This window comes from Vitis vinifera, chromosome 4 (genome assembly GCF_030704535.1).
Source record: "Vitis vinifera cultivar Pinot Noir 40024 chromosome 4, ASM3070453v1".
In the NCBI taxonomy this organism is placed as follows: Eukaryota; Viridiplantae; Streptophyta; class Magnoliopsida; order Vitales; family Vitaceae; genus Vitis; species Vitis vinifera.
The window spans coordinates 4225320-4249054 of NC_081808.1; the positions used below are offsets into that span (position 1 = coordinate 4225320).

At 35.3% G+C, this 23735-nt stretch overlaps 2 protein-coding genes and 1 non-coding gene across 3 annotated transcripts; 1 reads left to right on the forward strand and 2 right to left on the reverse strand.

Annotated features, from left to right (window-relative positions):
• Positions 1–1636: 1636 nt before the first annotated feature.
• On the reverse strand, positions 1637–9355 carry LOC100250693 (pleiotropic drug resistance protein 1). The gene is made up of 24 exons (XM_010650302.3): positions 8755–9355; positions 8211–8331; positions 8020–8108; positions 7854–7938; positions 7611–7770; positions 7438–7514; positions 7252–7305; positions 7060–7150; positions 6540–6841; positions 6161–6442; positions 5667–5983; positions 5421–5581; positions 5214–5317; positions 4975–5131; positions 4823–4897; positions 4573–4730; positions 4049–4381; positions 3626–3916; positions 3450–3533; positions 3227–3360; positions 2739–2966; positions 2457–2628; positions 2020–2274; positions 1637–1939 (listed from the first exon to the last, which is right to left on the reverse strand). Exons 1-24 carry the CDS (start codon positions 9075–9077, stop codon positions 1682–1684), a joined length of 4311 nt encoding a protein of 1436 aa, XP_010648604.1. The 5' UTR covers positions 9078–9355; the 3' UTR covers positions 1637–1681.
• A 5643-nt stretch (positions 9356–14998) lies between these two features.
• Positions 14999–15070, forward strand: TRNAG-UCC (transfer RNA glycine (anticodon UCC)). The gene has a single exon. It is a non-coding gene; the product is annotated as a tRNA-Gly (tRNA).
• Positions 15071–15723: 653 nt separating this feature from the next.
• On the reverse strand, positions 15724–18644 carry LOC100245757 (protein ECERIFERUM 26-like). The gene is made up of 2 exons (XM_002282247.4): positions 18186–18644; positions 15724–16884 (listed from the first exon to the last, which is right to left on the reverse strand). The coding sequence occupies exons 1-2, from the start codon at positions 18624–18626 to the stop codon at positions 15952–15954; spliced, it is 1374 nt and encodes a 457-aa protein (XP_002282283.2). The 5' UTR covers positions 18627–18644; the 3' UTR covers positions 15724–15951.
• Between the last annotated feature and the right edge of the window lie 5091 nt (positions 18645–23735).

Sequence of the window (23735 nt, forward strand, 5' to 3'; positions counted from 1 at the left end):
ATACAGACCGTGTTTGGTTGCTGAGAAAATAAATAGATAAATGAGAGTGTCTGAATCTTATTGCTTTCTGGATTCTGATTATTAACTAAACCAAACAGTGGAATTAAGCGGAGCTCGCAAATGATCATAATTCTAAATTTCAGAGTTTTCATCTCCTTTTCCTACCTATTTTCTGGGCAAGCAAACGGATCCACGGGGAATAGCAAAAACCAAAATAACGAAAGTTTTCCAAGGTTACAGTATCTTTCTCGGGTTTTGGAATGCAAAATCAAGGCAAGCTTCAGGTTTCTAGCCTGATTCTGTTGCTATCTCTGTTGTCATACCCATTGATTTCTACGAGTTGTTCTATCTCTCCTCATGCATTTTCCCTTATATATATCTGTGTGTTTCAGATCTCGTCCTTCTAAGTGTGGCTACGAACAAGGACTGAGCCATAGCGATGATCATTTGGCTTTGAACTGGTACTCCTCTTCACCATATTGTATTTGGTTTGTTACTAACAAGAACGATCTCGTTTCTCCTTTTTATTGCTCTCTGTGTCAGTTCAATAGATATAAATGGGGTGATTGCATAGATTGATGATTTGTAGTTCTCTCCCAAAAATTTAACCTATTGTTGAAAGCAGAAAAAGAAAATTGAAAACAAATGTAAAAAACAAATATCCACCCAAACTCTAAAACTCTTCCCTTTGGTCTTTGGAAGTTCCCTGATTTGTTTGAGAACCTGATTATCAGGTCAATTCTTGAGTTCTTTCCTTACATCTGATTTTCTTTCTTAATCTTCTTGTTTTAGTTGTCCCCGTTTTTCTGTTATAATTCCTGGCTAATTCCCAAGTATTTCACCCCCAGAAGAACATGTAGATGAAATATTAATTTTTTCTTGAAGACTGAATTTTGAGTATCACAGGAAATGCAAATTATTTACCCATTCAAAGGCATATCGCAAAGCCAACTATATTCCTACTGCTCCTTCTCAAAAGCCTGTACTCTCAACAGCCACATCTGCAGCGATGGGATATTCTTTTGCCCAATGAATAGAACAGTTGGATACATGCAACTCATTCTATTAAAATGGTCTTATTGCCTTCTCCTGAAACCGTAGAAAATTTTAAACAAATTGGGAACTGAGAATTAAGCCTGTTGGGAATTTCATAAATCCTATGAGCCATTGTCAACTCTTAGGCCTCAGAAGATTGCCTTTTGGAGTTAAGGTCTCAGAAATACTTTTCTAAACATTATTACATAAGAATGATGTTCATGAGATCCTGACTGAGGTAGTATTCTAATGGCTTTGTCCTCAATCCCAAAGTATTAAGTGGGAATTATACATTTTTTGTGGGGAGATGCCCTTGAGTTCCTCGATCAAAGTTTTGCTTCTTCTGAATCCCTTCATTATTATAGTGACTCTATCTCTCTCTCTACACATACACACACATATATATAAAGGTTTTCTGATCACATTCAATACATGCCAAGGGGATTAATTACATGGACTTATAGAGTTGTTTGACAAAAACAGTCTCATTATAGGGAAAAAAAATAAAAATAAATCAAGCAAACTCTATAATGTAAATCATATGTTGATGGTAATTTTTTTTATTTATCTAGTAGCTGTAGATTCAAAAGGAAAAGAACAATGATTAAACCTTGTTCTAATTCATTTGTATTCCTCTATAGGCAACTTATCTTTTTTGGAAGTTGAATGCCCTTATTGAATAGGCAAAGGTGAATCCAAACAGCACAGTTATCCCTACTATAACAACTGCAACAATTCCCAGAAAGTCATTTCTAAACCCAAAGTAACTCCTTACGAAGTCTTCTATTGTTTCACCTGTATCTAGTTTGTCCTTCATGTCTCCAAATTGTGAACCAATCAATCCATACAAAGTCCAAGAGATGGGGCAACACCAATAGTACCATCTCCACCACACAGGAATTCTCTGTCAAAGAAAAAGTTTTAGTCCTTATGCCTTGTTCTCAATTACTACAAAAGGTAATAGATAGGAATGATTGAACTTACTGTTCGTGGAACAATAAATCCTGAGAAAAGGTTCCATATTGCATAGAAGGCAGAGGAAATTATGGCGGCAATGTTGTGGTTTGGAGAGACAGCCACGGCCATCATTCCGTAGAAAGTGAAGTATAAGAAGGTGAAGTACATGAAAAAGATATACCAAAAGAACTTGGTCATGGTCCAGTCAAAACCAATCATGGCATACACTATAACTCCATAGATGATTGTCTGAATGAGTATGTATGGGAGCTCAATCATGACCTGCAAAGCAGTGGCATTTAGCGAGGACTGTTGTCATGAATTTCTCAAAACTTTGGAGAACTCTTTGTTTATACTTAAAATAGATTCTCATTAAGCACAAATAAGCCACATGAATGACCCGATGAGTCTCCTATGGAAAAGTATACGTTGTCAAACTTCATGGACTAAGACAAGTAACTCACCTGTCCAAAGGCATATGGCAAAGCTGAATACATTCCAGCAGCTTTTTCTCTGTAAAAGACTGTTCTCTCAATGGCCACAACAGGCTGCACCGATGTGGCATTTTGTGCCCCAATAAAGAGAACAGCACAATACATGGAACCCATTGCATTGAAGAGATCCTGTTTCCTTTGCCTGCAACACCCAAAAATCATTATCAAATTATGGACTAGATATAATACAAATCTAAGATTCTTGATGGAATGATCACATCAGAGGTTTGGGCTTTTGTATATTTAGGTTACCTTCTAGAGCCAAGATCCCAGAATATCGTGCCAAACATTAAAGCTATGAAAGTTGTGAATAAGAGTCTCACTGCTGTGTATGATGGGTTTCGCCAATATGACCAATGTTGCTTCCATAAGCAAGTCTTACATTGTGCGAAGAAAGATTGTGAATATTGAGTAGGGAAGTAAAGATCTTTTGAACCCGGAGGAGGTGTACTGAGTTCCTTGATCAATGCTTTGTTTCTCCTGAACCATTCACCATACAAATGAATAATTATAACAAAATCTTAGTGTATATCAGAAATTTTGGCATTCCTGAGGTTTTCAAGCCATTGCGAAATTGGAACATGTAAAAGCTTCTAAAAGTTCTGAAAATGTTCTGGAAATCATCAGGAATTTGGAATTCCGATTTTGAGTATGTCCAGTTTTGTGATAGGCATCAATACAGAAATTTAGAAGTATGGCATCCACCTTAGCCTGTTTCTCAAACATTGATGTGGTCCTACCTATATAGTTCAGAGTTCTTGTACACATCGGTGAAGTTAATGCCTAGAGCTGCTTCTTGTGCTGCTGAAGTCACTTCCAACATCCAAGTTGCCGGATTGTAACCATCTTTTATCTTACTGACTCCATCAATTCCCTATGGAAACATAATAATACATGGCTTATTCCAGTAACAAGAGGCAAATATGGTGAATACCTAGAATCTCTTGTGTTTATTGACCTTACCTCAAAGTACTTAATCAGATGTGCAGAATGGTGGCCTAATGGGCCTGCATATATTTCTTCTCCTCCTCGTTTCAAAAGAAATAGCTGCAGGTTGACATTGAAATACTTAAACCTTGTATAAATCCAAGAAATGAAAACTAGTTATTGGTTCCATAACCACTAGAAAGATATCTTACCTCATCAAAAGCATCAAATATATCAATGCTTGGCTGGTGGATAGTGCACACCACAGTTCGTCCTGTGTCCACTGTGTTCCTCACTGTTCTCATCACTATTGCTGCTGCCCTGGCATCAAGCCCAGAGGTTGGTTCATCCATGAATATTATAGATGGGTTTGCTACAAGCTCGACTGCAACGGTCAGCCTCTTGCGCTGCTCGGTTGAGAGACCATCCACACCTGGCAATCCAACTAGTGCTTGCCTCAATGAATTCAGTTCCACAAGCTCCATTACCTCTTCAATGAACATCTGCAATCCATTAGTTAGCATGGAAGTTAAATTTATAGAATCTGGTATTCATTAACAACATAGAAATCTTTAATTTTGTATTAAAATCTATCTAATATCCTGTATGCTGGGATGAAAGGGTTTGGATGTCACCTTTCTGGTTGCAGAATCAACTTCAGGAGGTAACCGAAGCCATGCAGAATAAAGCAAGGACTCATAGACTGTAACATGAGGAGAGTGGATATCAGTTTGCTCGCAATATCCTGATATGCGAGCAAATGTCTTTTGATTCTTTGGGTAACCAGATATCTTGATGCTTCCATCAATATATCCACCAGTTTTCCGGCCAGCCAATACATCCATTAGAGTGGTTTTGCCAGCACCACTAACACCCATTAAAGCCGTAAGGACTCCTGGCCTAAAAGAACCGCTCACGCCTTTCAAAAGTTCTAGTCGGTTCTCAGGGATGCCTTGTGATTTCATTTCCTGCATAATGTAAAATCCAGCATATGGGAATTAGTAACTCAGATATCAAAACTAGGAGTTCCAAAAAAATCATGTATTATGCAGGATTCCTGGAAAATGGAGGCCAACATTTCCGGAATGCCCTCCAAGTTTAGAACTTTTAAGTATCATTCTTGGTGCCTAAAACAGTTGGCTCTTAATCATAAAGATACCTGTGGCATATCTACTGCATATCGGATTTCATCAAAAGTAATGGAAAGAGGTTCAAAAGGAAGAATCATTCCCCTCTTCCTGTTTTGATCAGCATTGTTAAAGGACCCCACTCTTGCAGACAATGATCTGGATGATCCACTTCGAATTTTGTCTCCTCCTGCATATGTTTTTTTTCACATGGCTTCTGTTTTAGCAAGAAAATTTGAAGATTGAAGCAAAAGAAATTTATTTGGGAGATCACTGACTCACCAGTACAGCTTGTTCCTCTTGATGATTGCTCGGTTAGGGTCTCTTCAGATAGAACTGTCTGATGCTTCCCATATGCTGCAGCAGATTGATCCAATTATCAGAACAATTACTCTAAGTTCTGAAAGTCCATAGATGAATGAAATGGAACTTACGATTGAGATAAGCTAGGGCCACAGTGAATAGGAAATTGAATAGGAAAACATATCCGATCAAAGCTCCTACTCCCAGCCAATACCAATATGCCTCTGGGAAGATTCCTCGAGATTTCAAGACTAAAACACCTAACGGTTCTGTTGCATTTTCAGGAACCTACACATGAACATTTGCATATAGTTTTAGCTGAAAATGATAGAACTTATTGCCTGTTTTCTCTCATGAAATTAATGCCTACATGTCTCCAACTCTTCCCAAGGAATTCGTTCACAGCTATGGCATTCTGCCCGTACATCATAGGTGAAATCCAATAACCCCACATCCACCACGGCTTTACATCATCTGAGAAAAAGAAAGCAGTTTTCATTGTTAAAGTCAAAGTCATTGTCATGAAGGAAAAAAGAACATGTTGTTTCCATTAAACTGAAAATTTTCTTTTTCTCACCTTTTGATAAGACGAATCCTCCCATAACTAAAACTGCAAGTAACGCAAATGAGCCAAATGTATTTGCGACTATGATGTTCCTTCCTAGTGCTGCCATGAGTCGAAGAAGTCCTGATGCCATCTGGTTAACACATAGGAGTAACAAGTACTGTCTGAAAAACCTGCCATTAAGCACATTCATCCAATCATGGAACCTCAAAATTTTAAGTGAGAAGCTGAATTCTGATTTTCTGTTTGAGGACTTACCTTTCAATGTTTGGATCAAAGCCAACAACATAATAAGTCATGAACACCCAAATGGCCACTTCTACAAGTGTGATTGGGATCTTGAGAATCCATGTGGGTAGAGAGTATGCCCATGAAGGATAGAAAAGTAGGTCCCTTTGTTTGTAAAAGACTGGAAGTTTCATGATTGTCAGGGCAAGCTCTGAAAATCCATTAAACATGATCATCATCAACGTGAAGAACATAGAACCCAAAAAAATCCAGCCATCTGCTATCGTTTTCCGTGGCATATCGGTTCTTAGAAATAATGTCATCATTATAAAAGCGAGAAGAATAAGCTGCACATGGAAAAAGAACAATAAATTACAAAAAATTGTTTGAAATCAAGAGTTGAACTCCATACAGCTATAAAATTTTGATCTTGTCGTTTATGAAATTTTTAGTATTTTGATGAATTCTCGGATTCATTTCAATTTTGAACAGAACTGAAAGTTTATTGCATCAATACTACTTACTTGGCTCATTTTGAAAATGTAAACAAATGAGTTCCTTTTCATAAGCAAGAGTTCTCTTGATATGCAAGCTTTCAATAGTTCCTTCTTGCTAACACCATACTTCTTAGTCGTTAAAGCAGCGGTGTGGGCCTTGGCCTTGTCAAACGGAATAGCAAGTTCATCACCTAGCCTCCGACCAACATGAAACGATTGAAATGCTTCAGAAAATTCTGTGACGGTAACAAAACTATAAGGTTCACCTCTATGAGCCCAATACTGCTCTTGATCCTTCTTTGATGTCACCTATGGTAGTACCAAACCAAAAGGATCGTAAGTCCATTGGGTTGTAAAGATTAGTAATTGAAATGAGAAAGACAATGTGATTCAGAACTAAAATTACTTCTTGTAAGAAGTCAGCCACTCCTTTTCTCTCGGGACATTTGAAACCCATGTGTTCAAAGAACTCTAGCACATTTTCACGGGGACCTTGATACACAATTTGCCCATCAGAAAGGAGAATTATATCATCGAATAGGTCATAGGTTTCTGGTGCTGGCTGGAGGAGGGAGATAATAGCAGTTCCCTTGAGGATGTGGATGGACTGCCTGATTGAATTTACAATCTGAAAAGTAGTTGAACTGTCCAAACCAGTTGATATCTCATCCATGAAAAGTGCTTTAGCCGGTCCAACCAGCATCTCTCCTGTATCATATTCATCAGAAGTTTTAAAAGAATGAACTCTAGTGCTTGGTGAAGAATTCAGGATTAGGAATAATTTAGCAACACTAGTGATTCAAATTCAGGTATCACATGTGAAAATATCTTGAAGAAAATGAAATTCAGCTGTAATCACGAAACATGGCAAGAATCCAGAAACTGTCTTTATGATAAAATTAAAATGAGATATTTTATGTTTTTACCTGTTGTGAGTCGCCTTTTTTGCCCGCCAGAGATGCCTCGTACCATTTCATCCCCTACTATAGTATCAGCACAGACTTCAAGTCCCAAGATCTTCAGGTTTCAGAAACAGAAATAGAAACTATTAAGATTTTTGTTGTATGTTTTTCTTCTCAAAACATTCCCATTAGCTTAGATTGAATTTAATTTGATACCTTGAGAATATAGTCTGTAATTAAACTGCCCCCCTGCCCTTTTAGTGCTGCTGCCTATAGATAACATACAAATATCTTTAGATTATGGAAGAATTGATTCATCCACAACAATGATTAGTGACTATAGGGATGAAAATGTCAAAAAGAATGATTCATATAAGGTTTTTTCTGATCAAAATTGATCACCTTCATATAAATATCAATATCTGGATCAGGCTTAATGTTTGCCACCTTCTCTCTTCTTGATAATTCTGCTAACATATCTGCAAATTTTCCAAATATGAAACAAATTGATTCCTATCCATTAAAATTTTTTGGAGGGAGCAAAATGCATCTAAGTTAATGTCTTTGTAACTGACCATAACCGGTTCCAACACCTTGACATCTTGCTGAGAAAGCTAATGTTTCTCTGACAGTCATTTCTCCTATATGGAGATCATATTGACTTATGTAAGCTGAACTCCTCTGTGGAACAAACTCATCCATCCCATGGCCATTGTAGGAAACTCTCCCTGAAAGCTGAAAATTAACAAATACCCATATTATATAACACTAGTCAAACAATTCCCCAAAAACCTTAGTAATGAGAAGTGTTTTCTTACTTTCAGATCTGAGCCAAGTTTTCCTGCCAATGTCAATAACAATGTAGTCTTTCCAGAACTTGGCGGGCCTAAGAGTAGTGTCATCCTGCAAATATTGATCAATGAATCGAGGAGTGGACTGTGCAGTGTCTAATTGGATGAATCCTAATCTAATTTGTCTTCTTACCTGCCAGGCTTGATGATTCCACTAACATCATGGAGGATTGGTAGTGGTTTTTTTCTACTTGGAAGAATGTGAAGATAATTCAAGAACCCCTTTAGGGAGAGAAAAATCATAGCATGAGATTGTTTGCAACTTAAAAGGTTAGAGCATAAGGTATACATACATAAATTAATATAATCTAAAAAATGAATTACCTCTAACATATTAGCAGAGAAATTGATTATTGTAGGTAGTGCTCTGCCTCCTATATATGCTTCTGCATCCACTGTTATATGCTCAAACCGAACTTCAATGGTTGGAATATCAAGTCCAACTCTGTTTTAGACAATTAGAAACCAACATAAATACATCATACAAAAAGGCTTCATAGAAAAGAAGAAAAAGAAAATAGCTCAGAATCTCTAGTATTGATGTCATATTATGAGCAAAAGTTTTAAAAATTTTATGGACATCCTTCTGTTTTAAATATGAATAGCAGAGAGACACCATAATAATTAGATTATTAAAAACAATGCTTCTGACACAAAAGAACAGATGAGCATCAAAAGTCCAGATCAATCTGCAAGTTCAAGAACTGAAATTTTCCAACTTTTATAATTTTGGAAAGAAAGAAAACCTACATTCATACATCATAACAAAAATGCATCAAATGCGAAAGAAAAAAGTTGCAGGACTTTCAAACAACCAAATCCTTTTTGAAGTTGAAGATTTGAGACTTTATTTTTTTGTGAAGCTTACCGATCAATGCGCTCCTTGAGTTTTAACAAGAACTTCTCATTATCTTCCTCTGCTATTTTCACAAGCCTCTCTAACAAATTCTTTTTCTCAATCAACCCAAGACTTGTTATGTCAATTTCTCTTGCTTTACCCTCTTCTTCAGCAAGTATGCCCCTCCTTATACGTAGATATGTTGGAAGTTTCTCTATAGCAGCCCATTTAAGTGCTTCTTCATCGTCTTCATCTCGAGAAGACCTTGAGAAAACTTCCATGCCACTGTTCCTCCATATGTTAGAACTGCTCAGACGTGCACTGTTGACTCTGTACACATCGCTACTCTCCATTTGGGCCAATCTATTCTACAGTATTCGGCGAAACCTAAAAGATCACAGTAGGTTTTCTCTAAGTTTCATGCCAAATAGGGTTATATTTATGAATTTTAGAGCTGGTGCAGCTCAAATTCAGATATGGAACGGTTTCTCTCTCTCTCTCTCTATCTATCTCACATACTTTTTTGGATAAGTATCTCTCTCTCTATCTCTCTCTCTCTCACATACAAACAACAGAACTGAGAAATGTTTCTCTCTGTTCCTTGCTGTCTTTCTGTTTCTCAGTTGGAGGATTATGAGAACATTTGAATTTGTTTGAGGAGAATGATGAGAGAGGGGTACATATATAGCCTTAGAGGACCTACAAAAGGGTCAATTTCTTCATACTTTATTATATTGTGACCATAAAAACAGAGAAAAATGCATATACTATTGAAAAGTTAGAAGTTCATCAAAATGTACTAAGATGCTCACTTTTACCTTTTTATTTTTATTTTATTTTGTGTTACTTATTTCATTTTCCTCCGTAGAAGGTCTATCATCTTCAAACTTTTTAACCAAAGTTCTAATTTTCTGGGGAAATTTTTCTTCGGTGCTGAATCAGCTTCTATTTCCCAAATTCTGTGTTCATTCCACTACTTTTATCATATTCCTACCAAATTTTCATAATCTAGAAACAAAAAAAGAAAATAAAAACATTGAAGGGGTTTGAAACATTCCCTAGAAAATAAAAAATGAAATACCAAAGCTTTTGTCAACCAAATTTAGCCTCACTTCAGTTAGATTTCTTTGAAAGTTGAGGACTGTAGTACCATCAGGGACTGGTCTATATATGTACACACATCATGTTTTGGTTAATCCTTCGACTTTAATGGGCTCTTCTCTGTCAAATTAATATTCTTCTCTCTTTTTGAGAGAGGGGAGCTACTACTAGTAGATCCATTGATGAGAAAGATTCTTCCAAGGAAACGAAAAAGAAAATGGAAATGGAAACATATGATGATGTCCTGTTTAGGACCTTCCTTGCATCACACTAATTCCTGGAGGGGCCATTATTTTATCATTTGTTCTCGATTAATGCAAGTATCTCAAGGTGTTCTCCATTGATGTCATGATGCCATTATTTAAATCATGCATTATTTTTCTAATTTTTGAATCCTGCTATGTCCAAAGTCTCTCTCTCTCTCTCTCTCTCTCTCTCTCTTTTAATCAGTGTTAGATTTAAATACTGTAACATTTAGATCAACTAGCCATGAGGCACATGCAACATGTCTGATGTTGTAATAGAAAATAAATCTAGCTTCTTTCCATGGTGGTTTCCCTTTTCTTTACTTAATTGTTTATTATTTATTTTAAAAATTTGCAGCATAAGGAAGAGAAGGAAATTCTTTTAAAAGGCACTTCATTAATTGGGTTGAAATTTACAATAAATATATTTCTCTATTTGACTGTTCCCTTATTTTTTGTTCTTTTCCAACAAGTTAATGGTTGAAAAACTAACTTAAAGTTCAAATTCACATTTCTGGATGCACAACACATTGTGAATTACTCTGCAACAACTGTTTTATCTTTTAATACATAGAAAATCTTAATTGTAAATTATGAAGTGCCAGCTAAAACTTAAGTAGCACCTTTCGAAGGAATCTATGCAAAAAAAAAAGAAAAAAAAGAAAAAAGAAAAAAAGAAGCCCAAATAAAAAATGACTTTCCGTGTCAAATGTCAAAAGGTTGGGTGAAGATGTATGTAGAATGGCGGATAGAAATTGATTTATTGAGTCACTAACAAATCTTTATGAGATCTCCCCCTATTTTAGTGCAATGCATGTCCTTGCAGATGCTTGAATTGGAAAAAATCCTCTGTTAACAGCTAAAGTACAGTTTATGGCTGAGATGATCTGCTCTGCCATCTTAACAGCTCAGATCTCTTCTCATCCTTCGAGGGTTTGAGCTTCTAGAAACAAAAAGGGTGCCCACTCATTTGGTCTACAGATTCCTCCACATTCAGAAGTCAACAGGTCATTTTTTTTAGTAAAGAGGTTTTATTCTCTTTTAAGTTTTTCTCATTGAACAGAAAACTCTTCTTGGAAAGCAAATGAAAGAAGTGGAAGGCTAAAAACAACTATGCTTACTTAAGCTTTCAGAGGTTTGAGCCTTGAGCACAAAAATAGTGCCAAATCCATTTGGACTTCTGATTTCTCCACATTCATTAGTCAAAAGCTTGTCTTCTTATTTCTTTCTTTTTCTTAAGCATTATGTTTGTGTTATTGTTTTTGTTCAACTTCTTAAAGCTTATCTCAATGAAGAGAAGCTATTTCTTTGACAACCGACAAAGGAACAGGATGGCTAAACATTATTGTGCTCTCTCCAGCTTCATCTTACTTCATTTTCCATGCATTTTCCCTATCGTTTCCTTGGGAAAGAATTTCTCTCTGTTCTTTCTTGAGAAAGAAGTAAAACACACCTCACATGGTCATGTCACCTTTTCTTATGGTCAAAGGCTGCTATTTCTTCCAGGAGAATGATAAATTCTCCTAATCACTTCTTCCACAGATAAGAATAACATGCCTTTGTATACAACTAAAATCTGTGTCTGATTCCTTACTAGGAGAATCTATTCAAAGAGAAGAGTATTACTCTTATTGTGATTGGGTGATGGTCAATAGTCATAAAATAGCAGTTTATGCTAAATTATTTGCATTGTTTCTTCTTTAGATGGTTTCATTCTATAATTAGAATGGTGATAAGATGGACCCAGTTTTTTGACTTATGAAATCTTTTTGTCTGTCATGAACTTCCAGTTATAACAAGGCTTGGTAGGATTAGCAATGGTTAAAATTAATGTCAGAATAAATGATTATTTTGTTCTGGAATTAATAGAAAAAGTTGATTATTTTAGAGAATCCAAGAAGAGATATTCATTAGCTTCCTTCATTTTAAAATTCTTAGAAGGGAGGAAAAGGAAAAGTTGCAACCATCCGATTTAAGCCTTCACTAGCTTTCCCACATTTGGACACCTAATGGTCATGAAAGTCAGACACCTTTAATCCTATGTTAGTTATTGAATTAATGAACTCAATTTAAGAGGTCAACTGTGCCAAAAAAACCAGTATGATTGTATCATTATTGTGAGTAACTTCATCAAATTAGCAAAAAATTTATAAACCCTACTTAAGTTATATGCAAAACACCCAATCCCGACAGTCAATGCTTTTGTTTCAGTGCTATCTAGATTTTCATTTGGATATCCAATATCCACCACCTATGCAAAATCTGACCAAAACCCAACATCAGTACCATCTTGATCTTAGATCAAGGTCCCATGTGTACAAAATCCCCATGGATCCGGAGAAGATTTGTCGGTCCATAGTCAACAATTTTCTTAATTTTACATGTAGAAACTTGTTCATTTATATGTGAATTATTATTTGATTCAGGGCACATGCGCCTAAATTGGGTGTGTGGTAACATGAACTATGCTACATTGTACATATTCACCTTATTTGATGCTCACAACATTGTTTGAAACCGTTAAATAATCCATATCTCATGCTTATCATTTTTTTTATAAGATAATACCCTGGATTAGCATGAAATGGCATGATCCCATTTTAGTCGGAGGCAAGTCTGACATTAAAATGTTACTCTATTGCTAAACTGGTTCTTAGGGAGCAGAACTTTTATTATTCTAAGTCTTTATTTATTACTATTTTTTGTTTGTAATATCAATATATAGAATAGAAAAATAGTTTAGTGTTATTTAAGCTTTGTTCTGGTTGACTGTCATTCAATGGCAATTTTGAATTTCTTTGTTCATCAAGTATTCATTGTCTGTTTGTATTTTGCTTTTATTCATATCGATTTATTTTTAAATGAGACTATTGCAAGTTGAAGATAGGACAAGAATGGAATAAGGAGATGGTTTGCTCCACGCCAAATATTGTGTAATGGAATCTTCTGTGAAAGAAAATCTGGAGTTTGGCAGATATGAAAAGTTTCTTTTGTTGTAGCCATAGCAGCTGAAAATTGCAGTGGGAGGTGTCTGATTTCCCTTTAGAGATTAAGAAGTGAAAGTATCATTAGGTGGCACCAAGTGATTGAATGAAATAAGTAGTTTGTTTCATATATTGAAAGGTTTCTAAGCTTATGGGTAGGTTGAATGAAATAAATAATGTTGTTCCATATGTTGAAAGTCTCTAGGCTTCTGGGTATGTTGGTGCCTTAGTGGCTGGACCACCTTCAAAGAACATAGTCTAATAGGGAGCCCCATTGAGGATATAAGCCATTGGGCTTGAGCATATTCTATGATCAATCATCAGATTCCTTTATGCTAAGTGCCACACATCCAATATAGAAATTGATGTGAAAGATGAGTTTTGGAAGAGAGTGATTTTTTTTATTAAGGATGACTACGAGACATGTGGAACAAACCTACCAAATAAAAAAAAAAAAAACCAGAGACATGTTGAACAAATGTGATCAACTTTGTTTTAACTCTCATTTTCTATAACTTTTTCTAGGTAGGGATTAACTTATTCTGAGATGTAAAATTTTTTAAAATCATACTAAAAGATGCTTCTCTATTCAACCCAATGTTTTCCATATATACTAATATTCTCGAAGAAGCTCAAAGAGAGTAGTGAACTCAATTGGAATCTTTCGTACATTTGGTTTGTTGTTATTTAATTTGTGATGTGTATATATGTATACATCGCTAATTGATAGAATATCACCATGATCACTATTAGGAAAAATCCAAACCTTCAAAATAATTCAAATATAGAAATAAATTTTAATGGAATAGATAATTTTTTTTTTCCTTTTTGTAAAATCAAATTGGCATGCAAACCAAGCAATAAGCAAATGAAATAGGAAAAATAAATCAATGTGATACACAAAGATCAAGATGCATGTGAGACATCCTCTAATATGACAAGAAATAAGTGAAGTCCACTCAAATCTTCCAATAATATAAATTGATGGGTTACAACTAGTTATTCTTTAGTAATAAAAACCAATTATCAACTAATTATCCAACGGTGAATTTTAGTAAATATTATCAAATTTAAACGTTTGGATTTCACTAAGATATAAGTAATAAAAGAGGAAAAATAATGATTTAAATCAATAGATGAATTGTCATCAGCAACACACTAAAATTTTAATAAGAGTCACTATTTCTTTCTTTTCTCTCTCTCCATTTTTTCAGCTCTTAGGTGTTGCACAACCCTTCTTTTTCTTTTATTTTTATTTATTTAAGTTAGTGGATCCTACCACTACCATGTTCCTAACAATCATCGACATTGTTAATGTTTTGATTTTGATCATAAAGATCGTAGAATGGGGTTGGATGATTCCTATATTTATACCCTTTTCAATCTTTCTTTTCTTAAACTACTCTTATGTCATATAACAATTGAATGTTTGAAAATCCTTGATATAAGTGGCTAGACATAACCTTGAAATAATCATCGTATGGTGTAGTTATTAATATTGATGTCTCAACATTGAATAGGTCGTTGTTTGTTTGACATTTGGATAGAGATGAATGTACAATTATTATTCAAATTTAAGAGTTTAGATAAAAGTTAAAAAACTTTTTGACTTCAAATTTTAAGTGAACTAAAGAATTCAAACAAAAGACAAAGAAAACATAAACAATATTTTCTAAATGTTACTAGACTAAATTAATAAGGAAGGGATGAATGTGTACCTTTTCATTGTTCTAAGGGTTAAACCAATTATAAGATTACACTTTGTGTGTTGGATGGAAAAGGTATTGAATGGTGCTTTGTTTCATCACAATGTTGATCTAATGTTCAATTCAGAATCTTAGGCATAGATTTTGAAAAACCTATACAACCTAATTTTTTAGTAAATTTTATATGTATCTCTAGTTAGAATTTTAATAGATCCATAAATAACTATATCACCATCCAGCGTTTGTAGTCCAACGGTTAGGATAATTGCCTTCCAAGCAATAGACCCGGGTTCGACTCCCGGCAGACGCATCTACCATTTTGGTTTATGCGAATCTTTATATGCTTCAGTTTTGTTTTTAGGGTAGCATAAGAGAAATGGTGAAGCAGAAAGCAGTGGTTCCCACTGGCCCCATTCCATGTGGGGTTGTGGTTGAAGGCATGCATGAACTTGGAAGCGTTCATGGAGATTGGTGGTGGGTAGGGAGGGAACAAAATCAACTTTGGAAATATGCTCATAGTCATCAATCACAAGATGCTCTCCACAATCATCTCAATCTCTTTATACTAATTAATTTAATGGAGGTTGAGCTTCTGCCTCACTGATATCACATTACGTTCAGTACTTAAATAGAATGCTCCTGAACCAGTCAAGCATATAATGAATTATTTTCTGTTTCTATATATACATTAAACAATTCAATACTCCAAATGACTTCAGCCATGAAATCAGCAGATTATGGGGCAGGTCATTCAAACTGAAGTTGTTGCTGGCTTTTGCGACCATGACACCCCATTCCCAAATAAAGCTACAATGCAGACACGCCTACTTTTGATCTTTTCTTTTAAAATTTTTTAATTTGGCATCTCAAAAAAATAAAGTATTGGAAAGAATTCAAAGTTAGTAGGAAAGAGATATCATTGTGATTCCTTTCTGCTCCTGTATGAGGGAGTGCTGTCTATGATTGATTATGTAGAGTAAATCTTGGTTTCCATTTTGAAAAAATTGATTCGAGTATGTATAGAGAAGGTTGGCCATGGGCACTACAACCACCAGGACAAACTCAATTGCTGACCCATATTGATTCATGGACACTTGATCAAATTTTCTTGCATGCCAAACGGTACTTCCTTGGTTTAAGGGACTTAGAGAAATACAAACTAGTCTGCATATTCTTTCTTGTCTTTGAACATTAGTTTTTGTTGAATCCCATTAAGATAGTGGGGGAAAAGCTTAAAACACGGACATCTTTACACAGCTTAACAGCCTCATTCTCTGGAAGTGTAACCATTACGACCCTGCTCAATGGTCCTTCCTCTGGTGGCGCCGGAAGGATCAAAACCTGCCCCTTTGTGGATACTGGCTCGATGTGATATGAAACCCTAACCGGTGCATACCCTTCTTCAAACTTGGCTGAATATGGTTCCACATCCTCTAAGTTTGTACAAATGAGATGCTCACAACCACCCATCAGTACTGAAGACCGGTTACTATCACACTCCAGCCATTGGATTAAATCCATGATCTCCTCACTGTCCATCTTCTCCATCACTCCTCGTATAGCCATAGCAGCTTTTGATATTTCATGTCTATTGAAATCCCCTCCACGCACAGCATTGTACACCATACAGTTGCCAAAGAACCCTTCATCAAGACCTAATACCTTTCTCATATCTAAACATATAGACATGTTTATAAGCCCTTCTCTCCATCCTTTGACATTACTAATACAAGTCCAGAACAGCCCAGCTAGAGCCTCGAATGGGGAGGGAAATATTGGGGTCCCATGGGCTTCAGGATGAGTTCTGGCCATTTCCATGCAGGCTTGCACCATAGGGTTTGTAAATAGTAGGGCTATTGTTGTGTATTTTGTGTTGGTGACAGGGGTTGAGTTGTCTAGGGAGGATTTGTAATGGTTGATTAAGTGGGTGTAGGGGTTGTGGTTGATACTATTGACTGGCCTAATTAGTGGCAAGGACGAGTGAAAGAGAGGGGGATTAGGCATTTCACCTAGTAACGAGGTGTCGGCCCAGGCCTTAATAATCATGGTTGCGCAAATGGGATCGGCTAGAAGATGGGTGCAGCTAAAGCCAATTGCTAGCCCACCTTCTTCAAATTCAGTCAGCTGCAATGCAAAAACAGAAGTCACTATTATTAAGAAAACGTTTTCTATTATTAAGACCGGTTAATATATTTGAATTGTTTTCAATTTTTCACTTATTTTAAAAAATAATTATATAAATATAGAGAGGGATTGAAAATAAAGCAATGCATATAAGACAGGTTTAAAAAACATTTAAAACATTTAAAATAGGCCACAAAATTTTAGTCATACAAAATATAATAAAAATAGTTCTAAAAGATTAAATGTATATTTGGTAACTATTTTTAAAAATAATTTTGAAAAATAGTTTTTGAAAACTATCCTTTAATTTTTATAGGCACAAAATCTGTTTAAAAACATTTAATATGTTTTTAAAATTTTTATTTTAAAAATAATTTTTATATTCATTTTTTTTAATCATTTATATGTTTGTATAATTATTTCTTAAAACAACTCTCAGAAAACAAGTGAAAATAGAAAACTAAAAGATCTTATTTGAAAACTCTCTGTTTTATATTTTTAAAATAGAAAACGGTTTTTGGTTGTCAAACATATTTTCTGTGTTTTTTGTTCTGAAGAATAGAAAACTATTTTAAAAAATAATTTACAAAAAGACACTAAGTCTTTGCTTGGTAACTGTTATTAAAAAAAAAAAAATTATTCTTTAAAACAAAGAAAGCAAAAAAAAAAAAAAAAACATATTTAACAATAAAAAAAATAAAAAATAGATTTCTATTCTTAAAAACAGAAACTAAAAATTTTCAAAGAATATATTTTAGTTATTTAAAACTATTTTTATTAGTCTTTTTAGGGTTGTTATAAAAATTAATTATATAAATGTAGAAAATGATTAAAAATAAAACATTTATAAATGATATTTTTAAAATATATTTAAAAACATGAAAAATATGTCAAAAATATTTTGATTTCAAACAAACTTTTATTCTATAAAAGATTAAAAAATAGTTTTGATAAAAAACTATATTTTAAAATTATTTTCGAAATCACTTTTCAGACAGAGCTTAAAGTGCGTTTGGTAGTGATTTTATGAAGTGTTTTTAGTATTTTTAACACTTAAAATTTTTTATTTTTTAAGTATTAAAGATGTTATAAATATTTCTTAAAATCACTATCAAACACAAATACACTTTTCAAACACTGCCTGATGATCTTGATTCTCTGCATTTCCAAAAAAAAAAAAAAAAAAAACCATGTAGAATTGCATCAAAATCATCCACAAAAATTATATTACAAAAGTTATTTTGAACTTGACTTGAACACAGATGGAAAATGGATTCATTCATATTCGAATTAAACTTTACCTGAACATAGAAGGTGGACCAGAAGTAGATTTTATGGAACATGTCCTCCCAGTGAACAAGCTTAAGCTCCTTCTCCCTATCCACACTCTTCAGCCACTCCCCCACACTCCCTTTAGCTCTCGCTTCAACCATTCTAACACCCGCATCATTGCACTTGACCACCCATTGTCCTTCTTCGTTTCTTTGCAACCGTCCGGTCACCATTGGGAAACTAGTAAGCATTTCGGATATAGTCTCTCTGAGCCTCTTGGTCACTTCTCCAACCTCTCTCCCTGGTGGGGTTCGGTAATAGTAAACAATACGGACACGGTTGTGGTCCATGGCACGGTCGAGGGCCGATAGGGGGTGTGTTTTTCCGGGTTGAACCGGTTTTGTGCTGACCACCGTGCGCTTGCAGATGTACGAAATTTCGGCCATTGAGGAATTCTTGGGAAAATGCATGTAGTTTTATAATTGATTGTGTTTCTTTTTGTGGTATTTTATGGTAAGAAATGAAGTAGAGTTTGGAGGGACAATACTTGACGGTTAGCAGGAAAAGCTACCACACTTTCATTGGGAAAATGACTATTTCATGATCCTTAGAAGTTGTTAGGAGGTCCCTTACAGTTGGTCCGGATCCCTATATGGTGGGACTCCACTCCACTGCAGTCTCATGAACCGAAATTCCTGCAGGAACCAAATAGGCCCTATGAGTCTCCCAGTACCAATCTTCAAAGTCGTAAAAATTACTTTAGCCCCCTAGCATTCTAAGTGTGAGTGTGTTTGTTTCCCAAGAAAATCCAACCCATTTTGAAGTTCAAAATAATTTTTTATTGAGGTTTTATTAAAGCACGGACTGATTCATTTTTTCTTTCATCTATTCTCTCTTTGTTGTTATTTGATTGGGATAAAACCTATTTTATTCTTGAAAAGCCTAAGATTAAATTTGGTATACACTCCGAGTGCACTTCAAAAGAGCAAGCCTTGTGAAGTTGAAGTTAGAAGGTATTAATCAAGTAATCCAAAAAAGATAAGTAAACTTGAGTTAGGTAAAACCCTTATATATATTAAGGTGGTTTTCTTTCTAGTGGATGCTCTTGATCACTTGTAAACCCATGACTTTTTATTTCTTTGGAGATTTTCCATATTAAACTTCGGTGTCGTTACTTTATTAACCTTATATCTTTTTTAGTTAATTTCCTTGTGTTCATTTTGGATTAAGAAAGTTACATTATTTTAATTAGTAGATTAGGGTAGAATTTAAACTAAAATTTGCTTAATTAATCCTTGAAATGGTTTGAAATAATTTTCAGCTTGGTTTATGAATTATAGGATATTTAAATTGGTTGAAAGTTGATATGAATTCTAATTGGGGAGTGTTATTATATTTGCATATGAATTGCATTGATATACTCGTTAGGAGAGTGTCGAGGGATTCATCCTTGCAGGTGATTTGACTTGTCTTCTGTAAAGAATTGATGGAGAAAAATATTTACAGTAAAAAATTCTAAAAATGGAGAATTATGGGACATTTTCAAATTGTTTTTTTTTTTTTAAAAAACCTATTCATCCCCAGGATGCTTGTTCTCATCATTTTAGGCACTCTGATGACTGTTAGTACAGCTTTAATGAAGCAAAGTCTCATGCTTTCGTTAGTATGGACATTAAAAATAGCCTGATCAGGAGACTGCATTTTCTGAACATTATGAATGTCGACTTTTCCAACATCAATCATTTTCGAATTTGTGAAGGAGGACTCCCAGTTGAGAAGCTGCCAAGAAACCTAAGGAGGGTGGAAAGATGGACAGAACATGGAAACATGGAATGGATGTGATATATTCTTGTTCTTTTCTGCTTGACTATCTAGAGGATAGCAAGTCTGCTAATAAGCCCAAGTATGCCAGCAGTCAGCTGATGCTCCATATTTAATAATAACCATGAATACATCCAAGACTCATTAAATTTGCCTTGTATTGACTGACTAGTAGCAATTAGGTAAAGAATAAGTTGGGGTTATAGATGGTTGCAGATTCAGCATTGCACAACTGCCTTCCAATTCACATCTTCAACTTCCTCTTTTTTCAGTCCGCCATGGATGAGAATCAAATAAAAGAACAAGAAAAGAAGGTTGAGGAAATGAGAAGCATAGTGGAAAAGCAGGAGAAGCGAATCCAGAGTCTTCAATCAAACACTTTCAAACTTGCAAACTTTTACTTTGTGTTCCAAGGAGTCATCTTAACTGCAATTTCTGGTCGCATGTCTCTCGCTTGCTCCCACCTCTGGCTCCCTTCCACACTCTCCTCATTAGCAGGCATGGTTAATCTGGTTGCCTTGTTCACCATAGGACTCAAGTACACGAGGACTTTGTCCCAGCAACATGAGAATCAGTTAGAATATCAAGCTGTCGTTCAAAACTTGCATCATCTGAAAACATCTCATGGGCAAAGCCAAACTCCAGTTCCTTCAAATTCTGAAAATCCACCTTCAGTTCCTTCGAATTCTGAAAGTCAACTTACTTCTACTAATTCAGTGGAGCAGAACAAAGATCATTTTACCGAAGCCAAGCACTACCTGGTTTTTGTTATATGCTTTATTCTCTTTGTTGCATTTTTATGTGTAACTATGATCAGTTGCTGGAAGATTCTGTGCGGTGGAGACGAGTGCGAAAATCTCCCTGATAATGAAAAATGCATCAATCTTTGTGATGGTGCCAAATGCATTAGGGTCTGCAGGGAATACTAGTCTTTCTAATAAACCTGCAATTGAAGATCATTAGAAACCTCTAAATAATTTCATTGTAATGGTAATTTGCAGTTCACTTATGTTTGTTGCCAAGGATATTTGGCTCTCCCCTCCAGTCTTTTTCCTTCCAATGCATGTAGTGGAAAATCTTCTGCATATTTTCTGAGTACAAAAAATTCTTGTTCTCCTATCAAGTAAGTGGGGCTGAATCACTTCATTCTAACTAACAAAACCACTCTTCCAAATTTGAAAAAGTGGAAAATTAGCTTAAATTAATCCTATTTATATACCCCAATTAATCCTACATTAATCCTATCTTACTAGATTCAATTAGCTTCAGACACATCAAATTTTTTTAGCACTTCTGGCATATTTTCTATGATCAGACCTATCCTTGTAGGGTCTCGGTGTTTTGAAATCATGCCGAAGAGCATATGGTTCAAGGAAGGCTGTGAAAAACTTAATCATTGGTGAGCTCCTTCTTCTCTTCAAGGGCCTTCCTAACATATACAGAAGGAAGACCAAAAGTAGGGTTTATGGAACATGTCCTCCCAGTGAACAAGCTTAAGCTCCTTCTCCCTATCCCCACTCCCTTTAGCTCTCGCTTCAACCATTCTAACACCCGGATCATTGCATTTGATCATCCAATGTTTTGCAGCCATTGACTCACCATTGGGAAACTCGACTCTGGTATCTTGAATTAACGAATGAACCCTATGAGTCTTCCAGTACTAGTGTTCAAAGTTGTAAAAATTGCTTCCGGCAGTAAAAATTGCTTCAGGCCCACACTGCCACAACAATTGTGACAATTGAGGTTTGCCAATGACTGTTAGTTTGGAAGAAGTCGTTGGAGACTTAACAGCTTGATTTGAAAAGTATACCTTTAATGAAGCAAAGCCTCATGCTGTCATTAATCCAAACATGTAAATTGCATGCAGCTATATATGTTCGAACCATATATACATCTTAATTAATGAGGGTACATATCAACTCATAATCCATGATTGAGACTATTGCATTTTCCGAAACATTTCGTAAGATGCTTGATATTTACAATGTGCTGGTAGTTAAGGGTCGAGATACCGTTGGAAAACAAATCAATGTGACTTGTGAGGTACAACGATTATTAAAAAATAATCAAGTTAGAGTTGTGGCTATGACTATTACAAATGGTCCAATGAGAGGAATGGAAGTGATTGACACGGGAGCTCCTCTAAGTGTTCTAATTGCGGGTTTTCGACATCAATCATTTTCCAATTTGCCAAAATATAGCCTAAACAACCCCCCTTAGTGATTTAGACTGCTTTCCATAATTCTAATATATGCTATAATAAGGTATTGTAAAAATATAATTAATATGATATTTTGGTATGGAGTGTAAATACATGATAAATGCTGTTATTTTACACTTGATTGATACCAAAATCTCATATTAATTATATTTTTACAATACCTTATTATAGCATATATTAGAATTATGGAAAGCAATCTAAATCACTGATTGAGTGGGGCTGTCTAGGGTATTTTTGAGGGCTGCCAGTTGAGACGCTGCCAAGAAACCTAAGAATGGAGAAGACATACCGAACATGGCTGCATGGGATGAATGTGATATCTTTTTGTTCTTTTTCTTCTTTTTCTTCTTCACTATCAAGAGATAGCAAGTCTTCTAATAAGCCCAAGCATGCCAGCAGTCAGCTAGTACTCCATATTTAATAATAGCCATGAATACATCCAAGACTCATTAAATTTGCCTTGTATTGACTGACTAGTAGCAATTACGTAAAGAATAAGTTAGGGTTATAGATGGTTGCAGACTCAGCCATATATATATTGCACAACTGCCTTCCAATTCATATCTTCAACTACTTCCTCTTTCTTCAATCCGCCATGGATGAGAATCAAATAAAAGAACAAGAAAAAAAGGTTGAGGAAATGAGAAGCCTAGTGGAAAAGCAGGAGGAGCGTATCCAGAATCTTCAATCAGAGGCTTTCGAACTCGCAAATTTTTACTTTTTGTTCCAAGGAGTCATCTTAACTGCAGTCTCCAGAGCTTCCATATCTCACCCGATCACTTGCTCTGTCCGCTGGCTCTTCTTTATACTCTCTTTATTAGCAGCCACTGTTAACCTGCTTGCCTTGTTCACCATAGGACACAAGTACATAAAAACTTTGTCCCAGCAACATGAGAACAAACTAGAACATCACGAAGTTGTGCAAAGATTGCATCAGCTCCGAAGATATCAGGGGCAAAGCCAATCTCCACATGCTTCAAATTCTGAAAGTCCAGTACTTAATTCCAAGGATTTTTTTAAGGAAGCTAAGCATTACCTTGCATTTGTTATATGCATTCTTCTATTTCTTGGTTTTGCTGGTGTAACTATAGTAGGTTGCTTGAAGATCCCGTGCAGCAAAAATGGGTGCAGAAGGCTCCCTGACAATGAAAATTGCATCAATCTTTGTGATGGTCCCAAATGCATTAAGGTCTGCAGTGAATACTAGTAAGTGCTGTTGGATATCGTAATGGTTATTTGGAGTTTAGGTATATTGTTGTTGTTAGAGATTGGTGATCCGAATTCTATTTGGTTAGATCTGAAAAGCTCGCGATGTAGCATATGTGATGAAAAAAAACTGATGAGATTTTTTAGGGGTTTGTTGTGGTAGTAGAGAGATCAGACTGATATGGACTGATCCCATAGCGGGAGCTTGCCCCGTGATATGAACCTGATTTATTTATTACTCTCTTATATATGAGATAGTGTATAAGATTTAAAGTTATAATACTTACCCACTAATAGTTGGAATCTCTCTATCTTTGTATTAATTTTTGAT